This window comes from Triplophysa dalaica, chromosome 18 (genome assembly GCF_015846415.1).
Source record: "Triplophysa dalaica isolate WHDGS20190420 chromosome 18, ASM1584641v1, whole genome shotgun sequence".
NCBI classification, from domain to species: Eukaryota; Metazoa; Chordata; class Actinopteri; order Cypriniformes; family Nemacheilidae; genus Triplophysa; species Triplophysa dalaica.
Window position 1 is genome coordinate 14062127 of NC_079559.1, and position 24381 is coordinate 14086507.

At 37.0% G+C, this 24381-nt stretch overlaps 3 protein-coding genes and 1 pseudogene across 4 annotated transcripts; all 4 read right to left on the bottom strand.

Moving 5' to 3' along the window:
* Nucleotides 1–33: 33 nt before the first annotated feature.
* c18h12orf43 (chromosome 18 C12orf43 homolog) lies at nt 34–3234 on the bottom strand. The gene is made up of 7 exons (XM_056729663.1): nt 2988–3234; nt 2731–2851; nt 2397–2427; nt 2178–2276; nt 2001–2080; nt 1662–1755; nt 34–493 (listed from the first exon to the last, which is right to left on the bottom strand). The coding sequence occupies exons 2-7, from the start codon at nt 2822–2824 to the stop codon at nt 157–159; spliced, it is 735 nt and encodes a 244-aa protein (XP_056585641.1). The 5' UTR covers nt 2825–2851; nt 2988–3234; the 3' UTR covers nt 34–156.
* A 1733-nt stretch (nt 3235–4967) lies between these two features.
* Nucleotides 4968–10853, bottom strand: LOC130440356 (E3 ubiquitin/ISG15 ligase TRIM25-like; annotated as a pseudogene).
* A 329-nt stretch (nt 10854–11182) lies between these two features.
* Nucleotides 11183–15952, bottom strand: unc119.1 (unc-119 homolog 1). The gene is made up of 5 exons (XM_056773441.1): nt 15645–15952; nt 15102–15215; nt 14895–15003; nt 14468–14640; nt 11183–13747 (listed from the first exon to the last, which is right to left on the bottom strand). The coding sequence occupies exons 1-5, from the start codon at nt 15865–15867 to the stop codon at nt 13635–13637; spliced, it is 732 nt and encodes a 243-aa protein (XP_056629419.1). The 5' UTR covers nt 15868–15952; the 3' UTR covers nt 11183–13634.
* Nucleotides 15953–16817: 865 nt separating this feature from the next.
* mlec (malectin) lies at nt 16818–24090 on the bottom strand. 2 transcript variants are annotated; one of them, XM_056729732.1, is made up of 6 exons: nt 23715–24090; nt 23386–23590; nt 22664–22842; nt 22405–22581; nt 20419–20476; nt 16818–20291 (listed from the first exon to the last, which is right to left on the bottom strand). In XM_056729732.1, exons 2-6 carry the CDS (start codon nt 23585–23587, stop codon nt 20050–20052), a joined length of 858 nt encoding a protein of 285 aa, XP_056585710.1. In that variant the 5' UTR covers nt 23588–23590; nt 23715–24090; the 3' UTR covers nt 16818–20049. The 2 variants fall into 2 exon arrangements, with proteins under 2 accessions (XP_056585710.1, XP_056585711.1); XM_056729733.1 differs by having other exon boundaries at nt 23386–24090.
* Nucleotides 24091–24381: the final 291 nt, after the last annotated feature.

The following is a 24381-nucleotide window of genomic DNA, read 5'->3' on the forward strand; positions in this document are numbered from 1 at the left end:
TTGGGGTTGTTGCATCAATAAAGCAAGATCTTGTTTTTTTGGTAAGAACTTTACTGTACAATAAACATTGTGAAACATGAACATTATAAAACAAAATCCAGATGAAAATAGAAACCGAGTAAATAACTTCTGATTAAATCCAGAACAATCAGACTATCATTCAACACTGCCATTTCCTCCATCTTCCAATTTTTTCCTTTTCTTTTTCTTCTTTTTCTTTGTCAAATTTTCTGTTACAGTGTGCTGCTCATCTGGATCTCCATTAGATTGCTTCTCACACTGAACACTAACTTTCTCACTTGCTTCTGTGGCCATTTTTCTTTTCCTCATTCTCTTTCTTTTCTTTGGTACGGTGTCTGCAGTGTGATTCTCCCCTCCATCCTCTGTCTCTCCACTTTTCTTCTCTGTGACGGGTGGAGCTGAAAGGGCAAGCAGATCTGAAACAGACACTGCAGCTTCTCGAAACCTCATCTCCATTTCACTGTCACTGTCACTGCATAGAAAGAGCGAATGAAATACATGTATTTCTTTAAAGCAACACTTTGAAGTTTTTTCGACTTAATAACAATTTTGAATAATATCTCTAAAATTATTTAAGTGGTAGAACAATTTTAACTAGACGAATTCTACTCAAAGAAACAGAATGTCTAATCTGCGATCTCAGACCCAGATCGTTTGATTGCTTACATGGCTGCAATATGCTGTGATTGTCACAACCTGGCAACCGCGCTTTCAAAATACACTACTGGGCAAATCGGCAGTAGGCGGGGTCACACGGACCAAAACAAAAACCCATTCCGACATGGAAAGCACATTTCAGAGGTTAATAACTGGCTATAGCTTTGTTTTTAGACAAACCAATATATTAACTTAGCATGCTTCCTACACCTCTGCGAACATTTAGTAAAGTCATTTTGTTACAGACAGGACCTTTAAATCAGAGCTTCCAAAACTTTCAGCCATGGCCCCTGGTGGGTAGTAGAGGTATTGCAGGGGGAATGGCTTCAGCAATCAAAAGTTAGAAATACTCCATTCATTTACATTTCATTTATTCACTTGGCAGACACGTATCCCAAGTGACTTACAAGTAGAAGAGCATTTAACATTTTGTCAACACTCTAAACAATACTGATATTTTATAAAGCCATGTCACTAAAGCTGAAGCAAGCAAGAGAGAGAATGAACAACATGAAAGACAATTTTTTTTGGACAAAACAGACAGTTATTAGTAAGTTAGATACATTTGGAATCGATGATTTGAGTTGTCTTTTGAAGTTGTTATGGACCCTGCAAGTTCATTCCACCACAGATGAACCCTTAAATACAGTTATAAGTTTTACTGCAAAAAGATTTGTAGCTTCTGTACCACATTTTGATGCCATTTGCAAACAGTATGCAGTGGTAAGGATTACAAATGCAATATATGTATTATTATCCTACCTTCACCAGAATATGATAAGCATATTACAGTATTCTGTAGTACAGATTAGTTAATTGATTAACTGTAGTAGTTTCATATGTACTACAATGTTCAAAAACCCAACAAGACACAGACTAATATTTAACAGCATTCCTGCCAATGTTAAGTTACTTGTTATTTAAAAGAAGCAAATTGACCGTACAGTGTGTACCATACTTTCATAATCATAAGTCAAACTCACCTAGAGCTGGGAACTGGGCGTCTCTTTTTTGGGGGTGGAGATAACTCACGCTCCATCCACTTTCCAGGAGCAGAAGTGAAGAAGAGACGAAAACCTTTAAAAATTACAAGAAATATTTCGAATGAAATTAATTTAGCAGCAGCTTTTAAACTTGATTGAAAACCTATAAAACCTGACAAAATGGAAAATAAAAGTGGTGGCTCAAAAATCTGTGACCACAAGTTAAAATGATGCAAATAATAAAAAAAGGGGTAAATGTCAATTAATGACAGAAATGTGAATAAATTGTAAATGCTTGCTTAAATGACAGCATGCACTTTATTTTGCATGGACACTCACCTTCATCCTCCTCTTCGTCTGTACTTTTAGACGGACAAGCTTGTGAAGCAACAGTATCAGAGAAGACCTCTGAAATACACCTAGTGTGTGTGTGCATGATAGCGACAAAGAAAAATTGCATTTACAAAAAAGCAGGTAAGTAAAATGTAATGACAAATCAAAACTCATTTGTCTTACCCATCCAATATGGCTCCTAACTTTTTTGCCACATGGGATCTGAACTCTGGAGTTGTCCCGAGCTCATTGGCGTCATGTTCATGCTTTGAAACTTCTGTTCTGTGTAAACAAGTAAACCGATTTATTCACAAACAGCCACCGAAAACCATTTCGAAATACTATACATGTTAATCTTATGAGATTCACTTTTGGCTTAAATATCATACAAAGCCAACTCACCTATGACTTTGCCTGCCACTGCTGTCTTTATCTGTGTAGAGTAACGTTAAAAACAATAACAATCCTGAGTTGTCAGTCACCAAACCACTTTATACACAACATCATACAATGAGTTATGATGTATTTCAACTTTTCATTTAAGAGTAACTTTATTATCTATTAACTACAAACATCATGAAATAACAGGCAGAAGATGTGCAAAACAGATGAAATTTCATCAGCTTTCTAAATTTCACTGTACTGTACACATAGATTTGCTTAGTAAATTTCATTTAGTTGTGCACAAACGGGGCCGCTGTTGACTGATCAAGGTTCTCCTAAAATAATAAGTTACCTTCTTCACAGATCTTGACACCCTGAGATCCAAAACTCCACGCTGCCTCTTTAAATCTGTCAGCGTTTTCCTCTTCACTGCTGCTTTCAGACATCCTCCAGGTTCATTTATCCGCGAGAAGCTTGGGTTTAAATGACCAGTTAGGAGTTATGAAGGATGTTTAAAGTTATGCAAGTCTGGACTTATTATTTGACAGGATATCCACATTTGTAACAACGACAGCGAATAAGGATCAAACGAGTGCTGTAAGTACTTACATATAATACTAGTGAAAATATTACCACTGCACTACTTTGCCTGGGTTAAACAAATGCATTTGACATCCACATGTAGCCGAAACGAGAAATAAACAGTTCAGTTGCACATTCACCTAGTGGGTGCTTTACTGTCCCCTACCGTACTGGAATGTGGCTTACACAAGCTGGAAAATGTTAAGAACACACACACAACATGAGGATAATATACAAAAATCATGCAAAAAAACATATTTCATTAAATAATTATTATTTCTGTTTTCAGCATTCATCTATGTTGTCGTGGTGCCCCGTGACGCTCATATGTCTTGTCGTGGTCTGCCCCCTAGTGACAACCAGCCGCAATTCATTTTGTGGATAATTCATTTATATGTTTTTGATTTCAAAACAGAAAAACGATATTTTTTTACATATTCCACCGTATACTAGACACATTTTTGTTTTGTTTTTCCTCCATATTTCTTTAAATGCATCCAATTAATATACAACAAAACTAAAACGAAACAAGTATTTTTCTTAACTTTTTATTCTATCCGGACGTTCAGCTGCACTGCAGCCTCTGGCGACGAGTGGTGGTAGCACAAGACCACTCTCTTTAATTACATATGTATACATTTCTGTGCACTGTAGCAGTATGTACAGTTACTGAAATAAAGAATGTTTGTGCGTGCGTACGTGCGTGAGTGCATGCATGCAAAGCTGACAGCAAGGGAGGTTTAACCATAGACCTCATTTAAATTCGTGAGAGCAGCTCGTTTTGCACTTCTGATACAATTTCGCACATTTGTGAGCACTAAAAATGTGAAAGTTGTTATTTGTTAAGGTCATGAAAATGTTAAACATAATATACTAAACATATCTATACAACTCTACATGCATGATAAGCGGAGTTATCATTGCTTATTATATTATAGGCTAACTGAGTTTGATAAGAGTCAAGAGACTGCTGATCCCACTCTTGTTAAGGTCTCTTTGAACTGTTACAGTTCAACCAAAACACACACTAGTGGATTTAGAGACAGTTTCTATCCAAAAACAACAAATATCCTAAACAGTTATCTAGTAAATGTCCAAATGTGACTGCTATCTCTCTGCACTATAAGATCTCCCTTATCTGGTCTATTTCCTTGTTGGTCATTTTACATTTATTAGTCAAAATGCTGTTTTGCCAATTTTTTGCACTTTTTTCAGAATCAGAAGAGCTTTATGGTTGCACACAAGAAATTTTCTTTGGTGTTGGAAGATTATAGTACGGACATTCAACACAATGACAATACAAATATAATAAGTTTTATAGTCTAAAAGATCATAAAATATGCATAAATAAAATAAAAGGCAATAGTACAGAAAATGGGGGATAATAACATATAAGTTGTACAGGGTAGTAGCCTATACAGTAGAATTTACATAATAACCGATTGTATGTACACTTTTGCAAATGGAAAATCTTTTAAATAGAGGTAGTGTTATATGTAGAAATACAATGTACAAATAATAAGACATTATAGTGCACACTATGGGAGTAGAGAAAGTGAAACATTGCTCTTAAGGAGCAGTTATCAGTGAAGGACGGAGATTGGGGGAAGAAGCTGCTTCTGTGTCTGGAAGTCCTGGTGTTTGGGGCTATGAAGCTCTGGCCATGAGAGGGCATTTTTGTCGTATTATATTAAAAATATTTATTTATGTCTCGTGTTTTGTGTTAGAGGTGATCTAAGAATTTCGTTGTTTGCTTTGCCTGCAATGACAATAAAAGCTATTCATTCATTCATATACAGGTATGCGAATGTAATGCCGGTCATAGTGACCAATGATAAAAGAAGAAGTAGTGAAGAAATAGTTTTTATAATATACAGTCTGCTTGATCAACATTTAATGTCTCATATAACTACATTTTATTTAAAATAACAATAGAGTCCTACCCAAAAAACAATAGAAAATGTAATGGATTTATTAGTTATAATTTGAATTTGGTTATTGTTTTAATGCATAAAAACCCAAAGGTTCATATGTACAAGGAAAATTGCTATGCAATAGAATTTAACGTGCAATGAAATGTACAGGTTTTTGATTAACTCTATACATTAACTGTATACTTCTACAATGCACAGAAACGATATTTACATATGGTTGTTTACGTTTTCAGTGGTACACACCTCTGAACACATGTAATTAAAGAGAGTGGTCTTGTGCTACCAACACTCGTCGCCAGAGGCTGCAGTACAGCTGAATTTCCTGTGGACTAAAATACGCTATGTTAAGAAAAATACTTGATGTTTCGTTTTGGCTTTGTTGTATATTCATTTGATGAACTTAAAGACATATGGAGGAAACTAATAAAAAATTGTCTCGTATACGGTGAAATAAGTAAAAAAATGTTTAAAAAAATTGACTGTTTATTCGTTTTTCTGTATTGAAAACAAGAAACGAATAATTTAATTATTCGTACCGGGATACAGTACCGCCAGGATTATGTGCATTTTCAGTCTTTTCTCTTGATCTCGTGTTTCAAATGATTTTTACGTATGTGATATACGTTTTAATTATGTTTGATAAAATCTCGAAAATCTGGCAATGTCTAGAAATGGTTTGAAATTCCAAGAATGGCTTAAACATAATGCTAGTGTGTCTATAAATAACAACCAGGTTGGTTTATCCAAAAACACGAATGCTGGACGTTTAACTAAAATACACTTCAAATGGGAAATCAATATACTCAGAGAAAAGTAACATACATGACACTTAAAGTCACCATACAATCAAACAGGAAAAAACTGTTTTACGGAGTGTTGCAGTGATTGTCATTAATGATTTGTCTGTACACATTATTTTCATGCATTAACACTTGTAATCTTTAATCAAAAACGTTAAGCTCCTTTCCCCCTTTTTTGTTTTAGCTTCTCTCCCCCTCTCAACAACAACTCTTCACCGCATGACGTCAGCAACAAAAAAAGAGGTAGAACTATATTACCGACCGTCCAATGGCCAGGCATTTCTATCCCCCCCTGCAGACCCTACAACAAACCATCAAAAAGGGAAGGGAAAAACAAACCCCTGCTCAACTTTGTATCTAATTTAAGAAGCCGTTTCACCATACGGAAAGGAGTTTTTACCAAAACCAGGGCAATAAATAAACGGAAGATGTTGAGAACAAAACGAGAAACAGGTGAACATACCCGGCAACCATGTAACGAAATATAGTGTAAATAAACGGAATATAGTAAATAATGCAAACTAGGGATGATGACGAACTCAGTTAAAAACAAGTAACAAAGTCAGCAGAACAGTATTAACAGTGATGACGTCAGACTGAAGTGGATTGAGTCAGTGAGCTGAGAGAAAACAGTTGAGCTGAAGGAGCCAAGAAGCTGGACAGGACCAGGGGAGTGTGTGCATCATAACTGCATCTTAATAACCATATTCATCTTCATCATATTCATCTTTCTCATCAGAATCATCATCGTCTTCATCGTATTCATTGTCATCAGAATTATCATTATCTTCCTCTTCGTCGTATCCTTGGTATTCATCCTCATCATATTCATCATCATCATCATTATCATCATCATCATCATCATCGTCATTGTCATCATCATCATCATCATCGTTCTCATCTGATTTGTCCATTTCAGAGTCATTGTCCATATCATAATTGTAGTCTTCCTCATAACTATTTTCATTCTCCTCTTCATCAGAATCTTTGTAGCTATCTTCATCATCAGACCCCTCCCACTCATATTTATCTGTCTTAGTATTATGTTTCTTAAATTCTGAAAAGCTTTCTTTAAGCCCCAAAACTTCTTGCTGTAGTTTGGAGTACATAAGTTCAAGATTTGTAGCGTTAGTAATATCTTTCTTAATGTAGGTCTCGGGTGTGGAGATTCCTGGAGCTTCATTTGCCATCGATGTATTCATCCCAGACTCTGACATGCTCCTGTCTTTTTCCTTTCACAAAAAGTAAAATACAATTTAATGTATTTGTTTCAATAGAAGCTCATAGTTTCAATTAATATAAAGCATTTGACATACTTTGTTATGTTTACATTGCAGCATTACTACAATGCTCATTATTAAAAGTCCAGTGTGGAAATGCATGATAATATACACAACCATGTCTTCAAGTGTATAAAGACCTTACATAATGAAGTATTATGTGTTTAGTACTCTATAATGGGCTATTTCTTTCTACATACACCCCAGGTTTCCTTGCATGGAATTCGTCATGTTTCTACAATAGCCCTAAAAGGACAAACTGCTCAACAGAGTGGGTCTCCTTCGGCAAAGAAGTGAAACCATGATGACATCTTAGTTCGGTGTCAGCCATTGTAGTATCTTTAAAGGGAGGGGTGGAGTGAGACGTTGGTTGCAATTCGCAACTTGGCCCCTAGATGCAGCTAAATTTCAAACACTGGACCTTTAAAGCCATTAAGCCAACTTACATTACATTTAATATTTACGGTAGCTGATCAAATAATAATTGGCAAACCTGCTCTCCACAGATGCTGCTGAAGTTGTCTGTTGGCAAGTTTTGCGTGGACAGTTTGTTCTCTATTGCATCAGTCACATCACACATTGTGTGCTTCTGTAGTGCTGGTATTGTGTAATGCTTTTTTATATGAGTTTCACAAAGGACCACGCCACAGGTTAAACAGCTCTTCACTGCTTTCAACTTCTTGAGATTTTCAGGGCAGAAATCACAAGGAACATCTTCAGGCCCAGCATAAGAACATGGTGGAAGTGCTGGACTATAGCCTGCCTGCTGTAGATGTTTAACCACCACTGCTAGTGCTGTGTTTGTGTTAAGATCTGGATATATTTTGTACCCTTTTTCACACTGTGGGCAGACGTAATCTTCCACACAACTTTCCCAGGATGAATTAAGACAGTCTCTGCAGAAATTGTGGCCACATGAAATGGAGACTGGATCCTTCAATATAGATTTTCATATTGGACACTTCAAACAATTCTCTTTCAGCAGTCTAGAAGTTACAAAATGAAAGTCAGTTAAATAAATAACTAACACACCTACTGGTCTATAGGCGGTTTCTTCGGTTACGCGCTTGGCCCGAAGTTAACTTCAGGTCTGTGTTTGTTTATCGAACTAGCTAGTAGTGGCTAGTAATATAACAATTTTCTTATAAAAGTCTCCATGTAAACTTTCATTGTTATACACATTTCATCATACAATTGTACTCATAAACCACATACATAAGTACACACACACACAATTTAACTTCAGACACTTCACCTTGGACCCAAGTGGTACGTCTCTAGAGCTTTTAAGTTAGTAAGTTGTTCAACGAAACACTCTGTCAATTCAGAAACAGAGCTAAGTGTAGGTGAAGGGGCTCTCTCTGACCCAACTCTGTAAAGAGAAAATGTCATCATAAAAAATTACTTTGCAATTCGGATGAACATTGGTTCATAATTTCCATGGATGTATGGCCTTTTGAATAATGTACAGTCTCTACCAGGTTGAATTGTCACCGAGATAAAATCAGGAAAAGGAGATGTTAAATATTTTTCTTGAAAACTTTTTGACAATGAATTGAATAAAATTGGTCCTGGTTTGTCTTATACTGTAAATATAAACATGCAAACCTAATTGTGTATGAAAAACACCAAGAAGTAAAATGCTTGAGTTTGCTTTAAATACTGTTAATGTAAACATTTATAAATATACCTTGTAACCATATGAAATGTCTGTTCTCTTTTGAAGTTGTTTGGTGCATCTAGTGACATATCTGTCCTCAAAGACATATAGCTAGAAGGAGAAGCTGGTCTTTCTCTGCAAGGAGGAAATACAATTAGAACCTTACATCTACAATAAACATTATTTATTTGTTTTGTAATTTGTTGTGGTCATGTTTTTTGATAAGAGAACATCTCCACCTTTGGATTTACCTTAAAGGGATAGTTCACACTAAAATTAAAATTCTGTCATGAATTACTCACTCTCTGGTTGTTCCAAATATGTATAACTGTATTTGTTTGGTTTAACACAGAGAAAGATATTTGGCTGAATGCTTGTAACCAAACAGTTCTTGGACCCCATTGACTACATTGGAAAGATGGCAATGGCAGTCAAAAGTGCTCCAGAACTATTTGGTCTACATTCCTCAAAACATCTTCTTTTGTGATCAACATAACAACAAAAAAACATTATTCCAAATATCTTTCTCTGTGTTCATCAGAACAAACAATAGGTTTTTTGAGGTCTCTTTAAATCAACGTTTATGATAATTGTTTTAAGAAGCTTTCAAAAATACAATTATGATTGATGAGACAATGACACATAGACAAATGTGTTAGAGAATCTACTATCTGGGATAGTTTCTGTACATATATACTTATATTTAAATGGATGTTTTTGCATATCACGTTTATGCAATATATATCTTTTGATTATAAGTTTTCAAGTCACCTGAAATCTAATGGGAACACTACTCCTTTAATGTCATCTGGTGGAGCAATTGACAAATCTGACTTCAAAGACAGAAAGCATTGTGCCGGAGAAGCTGGTCTCTCGGTCTTTACTCTGAAAGGAGAAAATGTTTTGAAGTAAAATGTTCATTTACTCTGAGAAATCTTACATTTTATTGCGTTTCAATAAAAATGAGAACAGCACAAGACTTATTAAAGTTTAATATATTAGATAATATAAAATATTATTATTATAAATATTATTCAAATATTGGTATTTGAAAAGGTTATGGTTGTTTTAATGGTTTTAAGAGGTTACTTTGTACTACACAGTTTGTTAATGCCGTTTTAATTATAAACACGTTAATTGGAAATGCTAGAAGCAAGAACAGCACTTGCTTTTGAGCTATTTGAGTCGTTTTTAACTAACGTAAAAAATAAGTCAAATGACAACTGTATTCCAGTTTATGCAAATTGATGAAAAAATATAGGAGCAGCATCCCTAAAACAACTACAGTATGAGCAATACAAAACCATTACAATCTCTCATTCCAAAAACTATTTGGAACAACTTCATGCTTAAGCATTCAACGTGAAACATAAAGATACCTTTATTGAACATTGTAATCAATCTTGTTTTATCTATACAACACTTTTACAGAGTAGAACAGTTTTGCTTAATTTCAGTTAGATTTGATAAATAAGAAAGTGTAAAGAAAATTGCAATAATACAATATTCGTATAAAGTGACATTTTAGTTTGTTTGACAGTTTTAGGCTCCCCCTAGTTTTCACATTTGGTAAATTCGTTCACTCAACACAGGGAAACAAATTAGCCTATTATTGTTTTTTGGATATGCAAATTGTTTGCTGAAGAAACATGTTCCAATGCAACACAATATATTATATACTATATATATAGCCGTATAACTTTTTCTTTTAGTGTGCATATTTTTACCTTTTATTTCTGTATTCATCACTTGTTCCTTCACTGAGATCGGCGTTATCACATGTCGTAGATGTGGAAACAGGCGACTCTGATCTCTTTCTTTTGAATTCGCTGTATGATTTGTGATTTAATAACGCATTTTTGCATTAAAGATTAATTCAAGAAACCCCAATGCAGTCTGTGCTCAATGTAAAATTTCGTCTTAAAACAGACTACTTTTAAATACCACACCTTTTAGAATCATGTTGTTCTTCAAGACTCATCGTGTCCAAAACAGGTAACGTTAGAAGATTAAATCACACCTGTACGAAGAAATTAAAAAGAACATAACACTTGCATCCCATGAATCGTCTTGCTTTCGATTTTAAGAAACCGAAACTGAAGTGCTGAATCTCTTACATGGATAACCCTGGTAGAAAAGAAACTTTGTTAAGGGTGTAACACATTTATTTACAACTATTAATGTATGTAGTCTAACTTACTAATATAAATGCATGTAATAACCTATACACTTACTGTACTGAATTCAGGGTGCAGCCCTTGAATACACAGATCTCCACTTCCTGTCAAATTTATAATCTCAACTAACCAACGTTACGCTGCAATACTAATCCAATCATTATGTCCAACAAAAAAATTGGATAATGCATAAAGAAGCGCACTACAATACAATATATGCAAAAATATGACCGTTTCAGTTGTTCATTTCGGGAAAAAAAAAATCTCTAAAGCAATCAATGAAAATGTTCTCCACGTATGACATGTTGACCATGCGACCCGAGGCTGCCACCTTATGGTACAAAATAAGATGTCACTTCAGTAGTCAATAAAACCAATATAATATATAACGTTTAATTTCTGTCTGTACAAATTCCACATCCACACTGGACATAATTCCTATTTTACAGTTTAATACAATTGTTCTATCATTCTGAGATCATGAATATGTTCAATCCAGGGACAAATAGTTATTTCAGATGGATGTTATAGCATCTTCAGAATGACATTTTTCGCTCTTAACAATTAAACTTTCTAAAGTTTAAGGTACTTTCTATATATTTTGATAGTCCCTGTTATTTTCAACTAACGTATAAATAAATCTTTAATGTTATGTTTTGTTATTATGGTAGCAGTCCTGATACAGGCTTCATGAAGAAGAAACATTATGACATTGTAAATGGCTAAATAAAAAAGTAAAGGATAAATGTATTCCAGTTTAAACATTACAAATTAATGAAAATTATAGTTGCAGCATCCCTAAAACTACTACCGTATGAGCAATAAAAACCCTTGTCTTATTCTGTATATAAGGTTTAAAAATGATTTGAGGGGCCTGATGAGGTGGTCAAGAAATATTAAGAAAATACAGGGTAAGAAAACATTTTCAAACAAGGTGCGTAGTTTGTATAATATGGGTAATATGGACCAAACGCTGTTTAGAAAACGACCACTAGGGCTGCAGACAGTAGCATTAAAGGGATAGTTCAACCAAATATGAAAATTCTGTTCTGTAAAATATTGAAATATTCTTCCAGTTCTTCCAAATCTGTAAAAATCTCTTTGTTGCTTATATTCAAACAGTTCATGGACCCCTTAGGCTGTCATAGTAGAAACATTTACAATGTTAGTCAAAAGTGCTCAATTTCTTCGAAATATCTTCTTTTGTGTTCAACCGAACAAAAAACTATAAAGTAATTTTTCCTACTATGGTATACAATAGGGTCGTAGAGCTGTTTGGTTACAAGCATTCTTTCAAATATATTTCTCTGTGTTTATTAGAACAAAAATAATACAGATTTGAAACAACTTGAGGGTGAGAAAATGATGACAGAATTTTTATTTTTGTGGGAACTATCCCTTTAAACAGATGGTTGTAAACCAACAGCATTGCTGAGTAAGGCATTAGACAGGTACTCCACAAATATTTCACAAACATTGATCCATTAATCTGATATAATCTATTTTAAGGACACTTATGTAATCAAGTCACTTTAGGATGTGAACTGACTTGTTTGTAAACAGATTAAAATATGTATTTTGCATCTAACGCAAACCAAAAATGATAGAGGATATAGATAACATTGTAATCTAATAAAATTGAGTTCAGGTTGGTGCTGGATAAAGAGGTCTATTCTGTTCCATTCCTGGTTGCTTTTTACATATTTATCTTTCTCAGCCAATCGTATTCACAATTCCTGAAATGTTTACCAAATCACATCACAAATCACCACCAGCATCACGTTGAATTAGATCAAACATACACATCAAAGCTCTGATGGAGAGGCTAGATCACTCAGAAGGTGAACAAAGACAGCATGTTGGAAATCTCATCACGTGGTGCGTGTGACACAAACCTCTGTATGCACCCTAGCCAAACAGCCGAGTCTGACATTAAAAGCCCTCAAACGTGACAAAGACAGGTGTCCTATGAACACAACAGTTTGCAAGTTCATAATTCATCATTAACAGATGACAGGAAGACACACAAATGCAACTATATTTTCTGTCACAAGCAGACTCACGATTTAACAGCTTGTGATTTGACAAACCAAAGACAGATGAAGAAAAAATGTGTAACGTATTAACTAGTGGCCAAATTAATGGTCTCCAATTGAGATCTGTGTGGTTTGTCAAGTGTGTCAAGCAGATCGATCAGCTGCTCTGTCTTGATCACATCCATACAAACTTACCCTGATTATACGCCTGAGAATGCACTTCATATGAAGTTGACTAGTGAAGAAGAACGTTCTGGTCTCATTTTTGTGCTATAAGAGTTTATACACACCACAGTAATGCTGTCTGTCTGTTAAATGATCAACTAGGAGAAAGGCAAGATCGCACACGAACCCTCTATAACAATCACACACATAGTGGGCAGTAAAGATGTATGTTCATTTTTGCACGTCTGAATGAAACTAGTGTTTTTGTCTTTTAAAAAGACCTCTTTCAGAGATTCAAGACTGAGGTGGGAAAGATAATAACATCTTATTAAAATAAAAATAAATACAAAATAAACCATTCCTCTTATTGTGGCCCTAAGGCTGGACGACAAGAGAATTCCGTCTGGTTAAGTGTAGTGAACAAAAACGGCTCCACTTTTGGTCGAAACGCAGTCTGTGGAATGCAGGAACTTCAGGGAGGGATGGTCACTTCCAGTTGGGTGGGTCTAGTACCAGATCACAATGCTGGTGACTTCACCGCTTGTTGTTGTCGATTCTGTATGTGCATTCCATGCAAACACTATCGAAGCAAACAATCCTCAGATTTCTAGCTGAAACGGCACTACTGGCCGCCGTTGTAAGCGTAGTCTGCCTTGTTGTGCATGATCAGCTTGTTGTCCACAAAGTAGAAGCTGTCTGATCTGGTCTCGTACGGGTGTTCAATCATCAACCGAACTGCAGGAGGAAACGCAGCAGGACAGGATGTTAAACATTGCTTGGAAACAAACTGGAGACCTTAGAGAGCTGCACAGACATGTTATCTCCTCTATCTGTTAGCGGTCTGCAATTTGATACAAGCCTGATAGAGGGAGTCAGACACAGTCAGGTCAATATGTTACTTGTAACGGGGCAAATAGTTAATGTTTTGTGCAAGACTTTCTTGATCATCCGTTAGGAAAATATTGCGGAGCAATTTTGTATTCTTTTAAGCACCCTTTCACCAGTTGAAGTTCACTAAAATTAAGGGGATAGTTCAACCAAAAATTAAAGTTCTGTCATCATTAGCCACCTTTGAGTCGGTCCAAATCTGTATACATTTCTTTGTTCTGATGAACACATAGAAAGATGTTTGGAGGAATGCTTGTCACCAAACAGTTTTTGGACCCTATTGACGATCATAGAAGTAAAAAATAATTTCTATACTTTTTATTCTGTTCAACGGGGGGGTCAAAGGGGTCCAAGAAACAGGATTGGAACAACTAGAAATTGAGTAATTCATGACGGAATTTCCATTTTTTGGGTGAACTTTTCATTTACAGCATACCAGGACTCGAGAAATAAGGGTTCTCACAATTTTCATTCACAGTACACCATAAGCATGGATTAAAATGAGCCTGGTGAAATATGTACCTGGTCCCTGACTATATAGTTTGTCAAGGAAACCATAAAACTCACTGAGATCATCTGGGATCTGAGGAAACTCGTAGATGTGCTCGCAGGTGTTCCGACTGTTCGGGATACAGAAACCAAAGTCGAAATCAAAGCTCTTCAGGAGCCTCTCTTGGAAATAATGTCTCTCGATCATCCTGAAGTTGTTAACAGGCCGATCTCCAACGGTGAACTCCACGCTGAGAGAGTGAAAAGATGAGACATTGTTCTACAAACCAATTCTCACTTAAACTACTCACAAGATTCATCATGTTCAAATTTCTGGGAATTTGACTCATAACATTGCACTAGCCTTGCATCAGATGAAACAACAACAGTCCTTTGTTTAAAAGCTTGAGAGTTAGACCACCATGCCTGAAATTCGGACACTGCTGTTTGTTTACAAAGCAGAGTGTATAATGCAGAGAATCGTATTTGGGATTCTGGGACTTACGTGGCTCCAACTGTGCGCAATTTAAGGAATGCTGGAGTAAATTGGTAACGGACGAAACGCCCAGCGCTTATGTCAGCATCTCCGTTTTCCTCGTCTTCCTCATCAAGTTCTGGATGCAACAGTGAGAGAAGAAACGTATGAGCAAACAAGGGAATTGGACTCACTTGTAACTATACAGCTTTGATCCTTGAAGTCAATGAATCATACCACAGTGTGGCGGTTTGGCGATCTCAAAAAGCACTGTGCCCGTCTCCAAGTCTCTGATCTTGAAGCGTGTAAAGTCAATGTTGTAGATATTGTCCTCTGGTTTACACAGGTAGTCTGTCGATTAAATGAAAATCTCTTATCTAGGAGTCACACAGGATAAGGAATGCATTAATACTACTTTTACTGAAGCACCTGCAGAAAAAATACAACCTATCACAGAAATTGTGAGGGATTTAATGCTTATCACAGGAATTGGTTTTAATAAACTTTAATGGTCTGTATGGTGATGGGTGACATGAGCGCAATGTTCCTATAGCTCTATGGGTAAATGTTGCGCAATAGGTCGTAGGTTAGATTCCCAGAGAACACACATACTGATTAAGTGTATAGACTGAATGTGTCTGCCAAAAAACGAAAAAAAGTGTAAATGTTACTAACGTTAATCAAGGTAACACATAGCCTTAAGTAAACAGAAGTACTAGAAGGATGCCGTAACAGCTATAAGATAAATCTCGTATCACAGTGCGGTCTCAATGCTCTTACCGCGAGCGACCGCGCGGAGCCCCAAAACTTCATCCGGAGTGATGTCTCTCCCCAGCGCCCGCAGCTCTTCCTCAGTCACAGGCCGTCGCTCCACTTGATTTCTTCGCGATTTGAGCCTTTTCAGAACACCACCTCCTGTTTTCCGATCGCGAGCCGCTGCAGTTGAATCCGAGCCGTTAACCGTGGCGGATGCCGTTTCGTTGCGAGAACTCTGACTGCTCATCTCTCCAAAATTTCACTTGCTGCAGCGGCGAAACGTGAACTGCGTGTCTGTTGAGCTCGACGACGCTCTCTGAATGCAAGATGGCGTCGTGCGTCACTATGGAGAACCTACGCGGAGAAAATCGAGCGCTGATTCGCTGAACGCGTTTGAAAGTTGCTATGGATACCATATTACACGTTTACTTTGGCGTTATTATACGTTAACTTCTCTTGAATTAATTTAAGCGCATTTCACTATCAGTTATCAGCATGTATGTTGTAATTGAAGTGCAATACTATTAATAATTTTTTAATAATACTATATTTTTTATAAATGTATTGTAAATTGTAATGTTACATTATTTGTAAAGTGAGTTGGAACTTTATGAATGGCGCTATATTGATAAAAATAATATAAAAGTAATAATTCCCTAATGACAAGGTAACGTTAAAGTCCCAGTGAAATAAAAAATGACAATTCTTAATTTTTCATGAAATATTGCAGCGTATGTAGTTAATAGCTTATCGATGTGGATAATTTTCTTTTTTAAATTAATGTACCCTCATAATCTTCAGTTAAAATCTGAAAATGCACTTCCGGCCTGAAATGACTGTCCATCTCAAATGACACGTTTTCAGAGCGATAAGCATCCTAAAAAAATCGCTAATTTCAGAGATGCGGGGCAAAGAGGAGATACAAACATGCACGGTATTTGTAAAAAAACTGTTTTAACCTTAAATCATGTATACACATTGCATTAAAAGAATAGTTAATATTCGTTTTAGCCGTGTCACATGACCCCATAAAAATACATGCGTTCGGCCGGCGTGTGACATCAACGAACAGCCCGAAAGCGGTTTCTTATAAATTTCTCTCCCAATATTCTAATGCAAACGTCTCTTTGTTCACGCTGCGGATCATCAAGTCGAACATCATTAAAAATAACCTCATCAAAAATACCCCCAAGGCCATTTAGATAAAATAGCACATTTATTAAAAAGAAACAGCATTAGTTTGCAGTTCCTACGTCAGAAAGCTCCTGTAGGACAGTGAGGGGGGCATCCGTTCTGCTTCTTATGTAGTCTTCAGTTCTCATGTGGGAGTCAAAGGGGGACAGGTAGTTCAACAGAGACGTGACTTTAACAAAGAAACTACATCCGTTGTAAACTCAGGAGTTTGAAATGAAGCAATACACATGAGTTCTTAATGAAGGCGAGCACAATGAAGAGCCTTGTGTGGTCTTTGGCTATCGTCCAAGGAGTCAACTTTACTGTTTTCAGGTAATGATATATGAAACACCATGAACCATGCAATAAATCAATGAAAACGTAAAAATAAAGCTCATAAAGCACATGAGGATGTATTCAAATTTAAGGCAACAAGGGATCGAAGGTACACAACAAATGACAGAAAAACAAACACAAACAAAAATGCATTTGAAACAGGCAGTGCAATAACTCGCACTAATAAAACAGTCCTCATTAGAAAACCCAAACATCCTGAGAAAATAAAAAGCAACTAGTTCTGAAAAAACGTTTTTTCAATCATTTTAATATTCAATCCCATATCCTTTTACTTAAATTATGCAACATATAAAGAAACAAACCCATAACTATATGATTCACACTCTTTCCGACAGTCAGTCAGTGTGTCTATGTGGCTGCAAATCAAACATAACCTTAACCACATCTGCAACCAAAAATTTCAAGGCCACTCTTTCACACTTCAGCAAACAATAAAGAAACCCAGCCAACCCGATATTAATAGTAATTATGCAAAAAATGAACAACATTCAAAAGAGAAATATAACCGTATGGCACAACTAACGTGATCAAGTACCTTATATACACATGCATCGTGTACAAATTCAAAGGAAATAAAGAAACGTTTACAACTTTGGCGACAATAATCAATTGTCTTTCTGCAATCCTTTAGCTAACGAGAAAGGTGCATCAATGCTGTCTTTGTGATTGTTTTTTTTAAACAAACAAAGCTACAAAAATGCAAAACACTGCCCTCCCATCCTACTCTTCAAAAGCATGTTTATTGAGAAGGCCAAAATAAGCGTTTAAGTCCACGTGAGAGACAACTGACATACTACACAAACATTAGGGGCAAAAACAGACAGCACAATGGCGTGTGTACTTGAATGTGGTCTGATGGTTTCAGCAGTGTGAAAGGGGGTGTCTTGATATCCCACTGATCACATTTTAAGGCAGGCTTCCTTAGCTGAAAGAAAGCAATTTAGGCAGCAGTTGGGAGAAAAGTAGCTGTGTTGAACCGGCTAAATACAAACAGCAACCCATAACACTTAAAGGGATACTTCACCCAAAAAGGAAAGTTCTGTCATCATTCACTCACATTTGAGTTGTTCCAAATCCGTATAAATTCTGATCAACACAGAGAAAGATATTTGGAAGAATGCTTATAATCAAATAGATCTTGCCCTCCATTGACTCCCATAGTAGCATAAATTCCTTTATACATTTTTTTGTTCTGAAGAATGTAGGACAGCAAACAGTTCTGAGACACTTTTGACTACCATTGTGTTTTTTCCTACAAGGGTGGTCAAAGCATTCTAACAAATATATTTTTCTGTGTTAATCAGAACACAGAAATGTATACAGATTTAGAACAACTCGAAGGTGAGTAAATGATGACAGAATTTTTATTTTTGGGTTAAGTATCACTTTAAAAGCATCAGATAATCAAAAATAGATTGAGGTGGAATGCAAATGTTTCCGGATTTGGTGAAAGTCCACTTTAAGCTGCCAATCAACATACGCATATCATAAATCACAAATATGTCCAAACTAAATGACAGCCTTGAAATAAAGAACAATTAAGAAACCTTGAATACAAAAGTCACAACGACATCCATACTTCACAGTGTATGGCAGGCGTGTATCTGCTGAACTCCAAACGCATGTCTGATATTTCTCAATCAATCGTAGCATCATGAGACCTCTCAATCATCCACCGCACACATGCTGGTACTATTCGGCGTAACACACGTCAACAAAGAGTATCTTTGGTGGTGTTGAAAAAGAAAACCGGTAATGGTGGGAATACGATATCATGGTAATATGGCAAAATGTGCCAAAAAGTCAACATGTTTCCTAACTAAGCATCATTCCCTCTGTACACCATGTGACAGCTGGTCAAGCCTTCGCAAAGTTAAGACAACTTAATCATATTAACCAATAAAATGCTAATCCAGTTGCATCATGTACCAAACGAGGAGAACCTAAGGGCATTTTACATTTTAAATAGCACTTCAGACCAATAGAATCCAAAAGTCTAAGGGACCCAAAGGTGAGTGCATAATGTTTTCAGATCATTTCTAACAGAAAATGTGTGTATTGTTTAATACAGAAAACACTGTTTTTCAAGGGCCGAACTGTTATTGTATATGGGAAAAATATTAAATATGTGACTGAAAGTGGGGCAGGAGGTGACCAGACAAATGTTTACATGCTTTTAGAAATCAGAAAAACTATAAAAATAGGTGAATGATAGAAGCTTGCACGTGCGTGATAAAATAAAAAAGTGAAACAGTGGCAAACAAGGAGCTTCAACACACATACAAACACACATATCATCACTTGCTTGCCACTGAGTTTAAGATGCATTAACTAGAAGTGTCAATAAGGGGTTCAGAAGATTCTTACAACATCTCTGCCTCCCAACATAGGTCAAAAACAGCAGATCAATGCATTGTGGATAACAACATGCTCTTTACTTCAACTTAAAAAGAAAAGAAAGAAAAAAACATGGGACAAGTGTTCAAAGAGTATAGCCAACTGTTCCTAGTCATCGCCTGCTAGACCAGACAAACCAGGTTGTGAAGCCTTGCCTTGCCTTGTATGTGTGTGTGTGTGTGTGTGTGTGTTTGTATCTACATTTAATTTGTACTTCTTGGATTTCCCCAAAATAAAACTGGTTTTAATTGTGTACAAACAAGCACAAACACACACAAAAAAAACTTGCTTCCTAAATCCGTATATATCTGGATCACCATTTGAACGGCCAGCAATATCTCAAACTCCCGCGTTTCTGTATGTCCCTAACTCGCCTTTTGATTTTCTGCCTGTTGTAACGTCAGTCTGTGTTACTGCCTGTCCCCACGGCTGTGCGTCCCTTCCCCCCACCCCTCCACAGCCCGATGTCCGCCGTTTCTCCTCTCGTTTACTTGTTTCCCCCTCACAGGCGGCAGAGGCAGAAGAGGGTGGGTATGAAGACCCCGAACGCCACCAGTATAGGAAACATTAGGCTGCTGTTGTCGGTGGCGTACGGGTTGGGGGTTCGGGGACCAGACCGAACGGGATTCTTGGAAGAGGGTGAGGTGCTCTTCTTTTCTCCTTCTCCTCCTTCCCCCTCCTCCTCTTCTTCCTCTTCGTCCTCTCGCTTTTCCAGACCGGGATGTGGCTGCAGTTTCGGCACATCTATGAAATTGGAGCATTAATGCAAAAGGTAAGAATGACTTAAAATTCCACTTATGGTAGGAGACTGAACATAGAAAACAAAAAGAAATCAAAGTGCAACCCAAGAAATCCTCAAGGTCCCTCTTACCTTCAAGCTTGCCCTTCATCACATATAGGGCACATATCTTGGGGTTGTCATAGTAACCCTGCGGACATTAGAGACAGAGAGACATCCAAGTTTATTGGTGTGGTTACAGTGAATGAATACATGCAAACACATGGATGGATCTGCCAAAAAACATGCAAATCTGAGCTAGAATAATCTGCACGGCGGTTGGCCAGCATGGTTCCTAACAGTGAACAAAAGGTCGAGGCATGCACACAGTCAAGCCTGTGGCTTTCAGCTACACACATTTCATCTTTCAACCTCAAGAAATGAATAATCATTACAAACCTTTTTGATTTTATGCCACACCTTACAGGGGTGGCATAAAAACTCTATAGCTTTGCTTTCTATTCTCAAAGCTCAGTTGCACTAATAGTAACTAAACTAACAGCAAAGAATACAGGTTAATCTGATGCAGAAGCATCAAAACTGTTTATTTTTAGGATGAGATGGTTTACAGAGTTACATGCATCTATTCGTTTGACTGAATTTCAACAATCGCTAACAAGCAACACAGAAGGGAATGGTGGCAAACAATCACAAGTAGTTTTGACAGAATGCGTCTTTCTTTCGAAGCAGTAGGCTTGAAAAAACATCTTTAACTGTCAAACCACATCACGATTCTTAAATAAACGAGGTGTGCTTCCTTAGCAAACAAATCAACAAATAAAACACGTATTAGACTGTTAAACAATTCGGTAGATATATATTTGTGAATCTATCTATGAACATTAAACTGATGGACTACAAATGGAAATTCTGTCAGAATTTATTCACCAACATGTCATTTCAAACCTGCATGACTTTCTTTCTTCCGCAGAAAACACAAAAGAGATTTTTTTGAAGTAATGTTGTTAACCAGCACCAATTCACCTCCATTGGTTTTGTGTGCATATAATGGTGTGCACTGTTCGTTTACCTACTTTTTGTTCAAAATATATTTGTTCTAAACCATTTAAGCAAAAAACTTAAAGGCTTTTTATTTGTTTGCGTTGTTTTGTACAAAAATGTATTTGTTTGTAGCCTGTTCCTTTTTATTCTAAGGTTTGGCGTTTGCTCCGTTTATTTGTTCGTTGGTTTTCGGTAATTTCCATTTTCAACATAATTTTTCAGTTAATTGTTTCTGCTATTTTTTTATTTTGTTTGCCTTGCTTTGCACAAAGTTGCTTATGACTTTCCATAGGACTGATTTTTTTTCCCTTTATTTGTAATTTTTACTCTTTTTCTACTTAATATTTCATTACTAATATTTCATTACTAATATTTCATTACTAATATTTCAAAGAGTTGCCGTTTGCGGTATGTTTATTTATTTCATTGATATTTTGCCTAAAACGAAATTTTTATTATTCAAAAGGGTGTTTTATGTTTATGGTTATTTTGTTGGCAAGTTCATTTGGCATATAACTGATGTTACGGTTTGTATTTTTGTTAATAAATTATTTAAATGTCCTTGCTGTTTTTCCGCCACATGAACTTTTTCAAGTGTTGATGCATGAGTCCTTAATTTATATTTTAAACGTTTTATTGTCATGTTTAGCATTTCTCTGTAATATGGAAGTGTAAAAAACATATTTTCTCAGCCGGTAAACTTAGACTATTCCTTTCCTTGTATATATACGCAAGTAATTATGTTATTATCATAAATGAGCCATTATTCTACTAATTGCTGAAATGAAGGACTACTAGTCGACTAGGAAAATCTTTAGTCAGGGGCAGCCCTAATATTTTCACAGAATTTTCTTTAGATTATGTAGTGATTTTATGTATTAAACAAATGTGTAAAATGTAAAAAATTACTTTAGTTGGGTTGTTACCGGGTCACATTGAACATGGTCTATTTGAGGAAGCACAACATTATATTTTTTAATTGACAGCAAAGCTATAAAAATAATTAAATGAATTCCTAATGACATATAAAGAGCTATCAGATATAGAGAGATATTAGAGATATAGGGTCCCTCATACCTTTACAAACTCCACAGCGAGTTTTCCATTAAAAGTGGAAACCTCTCCATGCACACTCAGTTTTCCTCTTTTTACGGACAACGGGACGATTTCATCATGAGCTGTGCTGTGCCCCACGCGGTCGAAGATATCCAGATCCTTCACCACAACATGGCCATTCACACGCACGTCAAACACCTGAGAAGAGCAAACAAAGGGTTTCAGTGCACAAGATAAGGAGAAAGACAAGATGTGTGGGCTGTGTAATGAAAATCCTCACCTTCTGCTGGGACTGAGCAAAGTAAACCTCTGAAAATTTCAGGACGAGAATGTAGTCTCCCTCTTCTCTGATGGGTACTTCATAACCGAACGTATCTTCGTTGTAGCGTTCTGTCTGGTAGAGAACCTGATCCTCCAGGGTGGAACGCAGGATGGGCGAACGAAGCCCATAGTCGGATGCTGGAGGGAGGAGAGAGTGTGTGCAAGTTTGTGCCATTTAGTGTTTTCGTAAAAGGCTGATAAAATGTCAATCCAGAACACGGCTTCATAAACCTCAGGCTGCCTCATTTTAGTTTCATAGCCAATGACAGCAGAGTGGAAAATGAAGCGCCATATTTCCATAATTTTCTAGTGACGCTGATGCAATAAATGTGAAATCGAAAATGGTTTAATGATTTTAGAGCTGCAAAACAGACTTAAGAGCATGTGCATGCTTCACATTTGACTCAGGAAGTGACAGTCATCACATTTCAAGTGGCATGAACTTCCTGACATATTCAACAGCTCTAATAACAGCTACTAATGAAGTCAAAGCCGATCCTTCATGTAATATTAGAGATGTATTCAGTACAAAATCACAACACTGCTGCTGAATATTGCGCATTTTTTATACATTATAACATAACAGACGTCAATTAATGAATTTTCCTCTGTTTATAGAGGCCAGTTCTTGTGCAGACAAGCAGGGAGATAAACATCCTATCCTCCGACTCAAGCACTCACCTTTCCCCAATTTTCCTTCCAGTGGATCTTTTTTAAAATGAATGCCGTGCACGTCTGTGTGCGCGTCGCCGCCGGAGTTTACAGCCCAGATGACTCGTTCAGCCAGATTAGGGGCCGCGCTCTCAGTCCGACACTCTTCCACCAGAAGACACAACGCCGCAAATACGAGCCGCCAAACACACCTCGCCGTCACTCTCCTCATAGTCTACCAAGCAAATTTAAAACCGGAAGGGAGAAATGGTACGTGAGGAAGTCACTCCAGTAGCCCGTGTGCCATATGCTAGAACTGACACTCGAGCAAGATCATACAAAATCTATGTCGCCCTTACTGTGCCGTGTGCGAAATCGTCTCTGGGCTCCGTTCAGATACTCGAGTCGCACGTTGTTGTCGAGGCGTCCCGATCGCCGCACATTTACCTGCCTGGTAGTCGTGGTTAGCTGTGGCGATTAGCTGGCTAAGTGACTTCCCTCTTGCTCTGTCATCAGTGTGGCAGCTATATGTGCAGGTATATTCCCTCACATCTGCAACCTTGCGTGCGGCGTAGTTGTCTGTCGAAACAGAGTGGTATTTCTGCACTCGTACAGTCGGGTCAACGCAGACGTTTTGAATTTTTTGCGTCTGCAGTCACTGTAGTTTCTAACCACGAAGGGCCGCGTCAATACTGAGGGTATGTGTGCAGTCAGCAACGCAGGTTGAAGGGGTGGAACGGGGAGAAGTTGCAGACAAACTTGATGGGTGAGTTTCGGAGAGGGCGGGACATTTAGAATATTAGCCAATCAGTGGAAATTCAGAAACAGGTTCTGCCTGTTGATTTGCTTGTTGGAGGAAATGATTCGTGGAGTTCTGTGGACTTTGGCCAATCGCGATGGGTGGAAAGTCCAGAAACAACGAATCAAGTGTATCAACTTTCACTTACTTCCTCATATAAATTAGCTGTCTTCAGTTCATTGGCTGTTTGTTCCCATATGCAAAACATAGCGGGTGGGATTTGGTAG

Coding starts and splice junctions, on each gene's coding strand:
- unc119.1 (XM_056773441.1), bottom strand. CDS start 15,867: ATGAGCAGTCAGAGTTCTCGCAACGAAACGGCATCCGCCACGGTTAAC. Junction 15,004..15,101: donor CGCCAAACCGCCACACTGTG/GTATGATTCATT, acceptor TGTTGCATCCAG/AACTTGATGAGGAAGACGAG. Junction 13,748..14,467: donor TCAGATCCCAGATGATCTCA/GTGAGTTTTATG, acceptor TTCCTCCTGCAG/TTCGGTTGATGATTGAACAC.
- c18h12orf43 (XM_056729663.1), bottom strand. CDS start 2,824: ATGTCTGAAAGCAGCAGTGAAGAGGAAAACGCTGACAGATTTAAAGAG. Junction 2,277..2,396: donor AGTGGCAGGCAAAGTCATAG/GTGAGTTGGCTT, acceptor TTGTTTACACAG/AACAGAAGTTTCAAAGCATG. Junction 494..1,661: donor CGCCCAGTTCCCAGCTCTAG/GTGAGTTTGACT, acceptor CTTTCTATGCAG/TGACAGTGACAGTGAAATGG.
- mlec (XM_056729732.1), bottom strand. CDS start 23,587: ATGAGGAGAGTGACGGCGAGGTGTGTTTGGCGGCTCGTATTTGCGGCG. Junction 22,843..23,385: donor GGAAGGAAAATTGGGGAAAG/GTGAGTGCTTGA, acceptor TCCTCCCTCCAG/CATCCGACTATGGGCTTCGT. Junction 20,292..20,418: donor GATGAAGGGCAAGCTTGAAG/GTAAGAGGGACC, acceptor CCAATTTCATAG/ATGTGCCGAAACTGCAGCCA.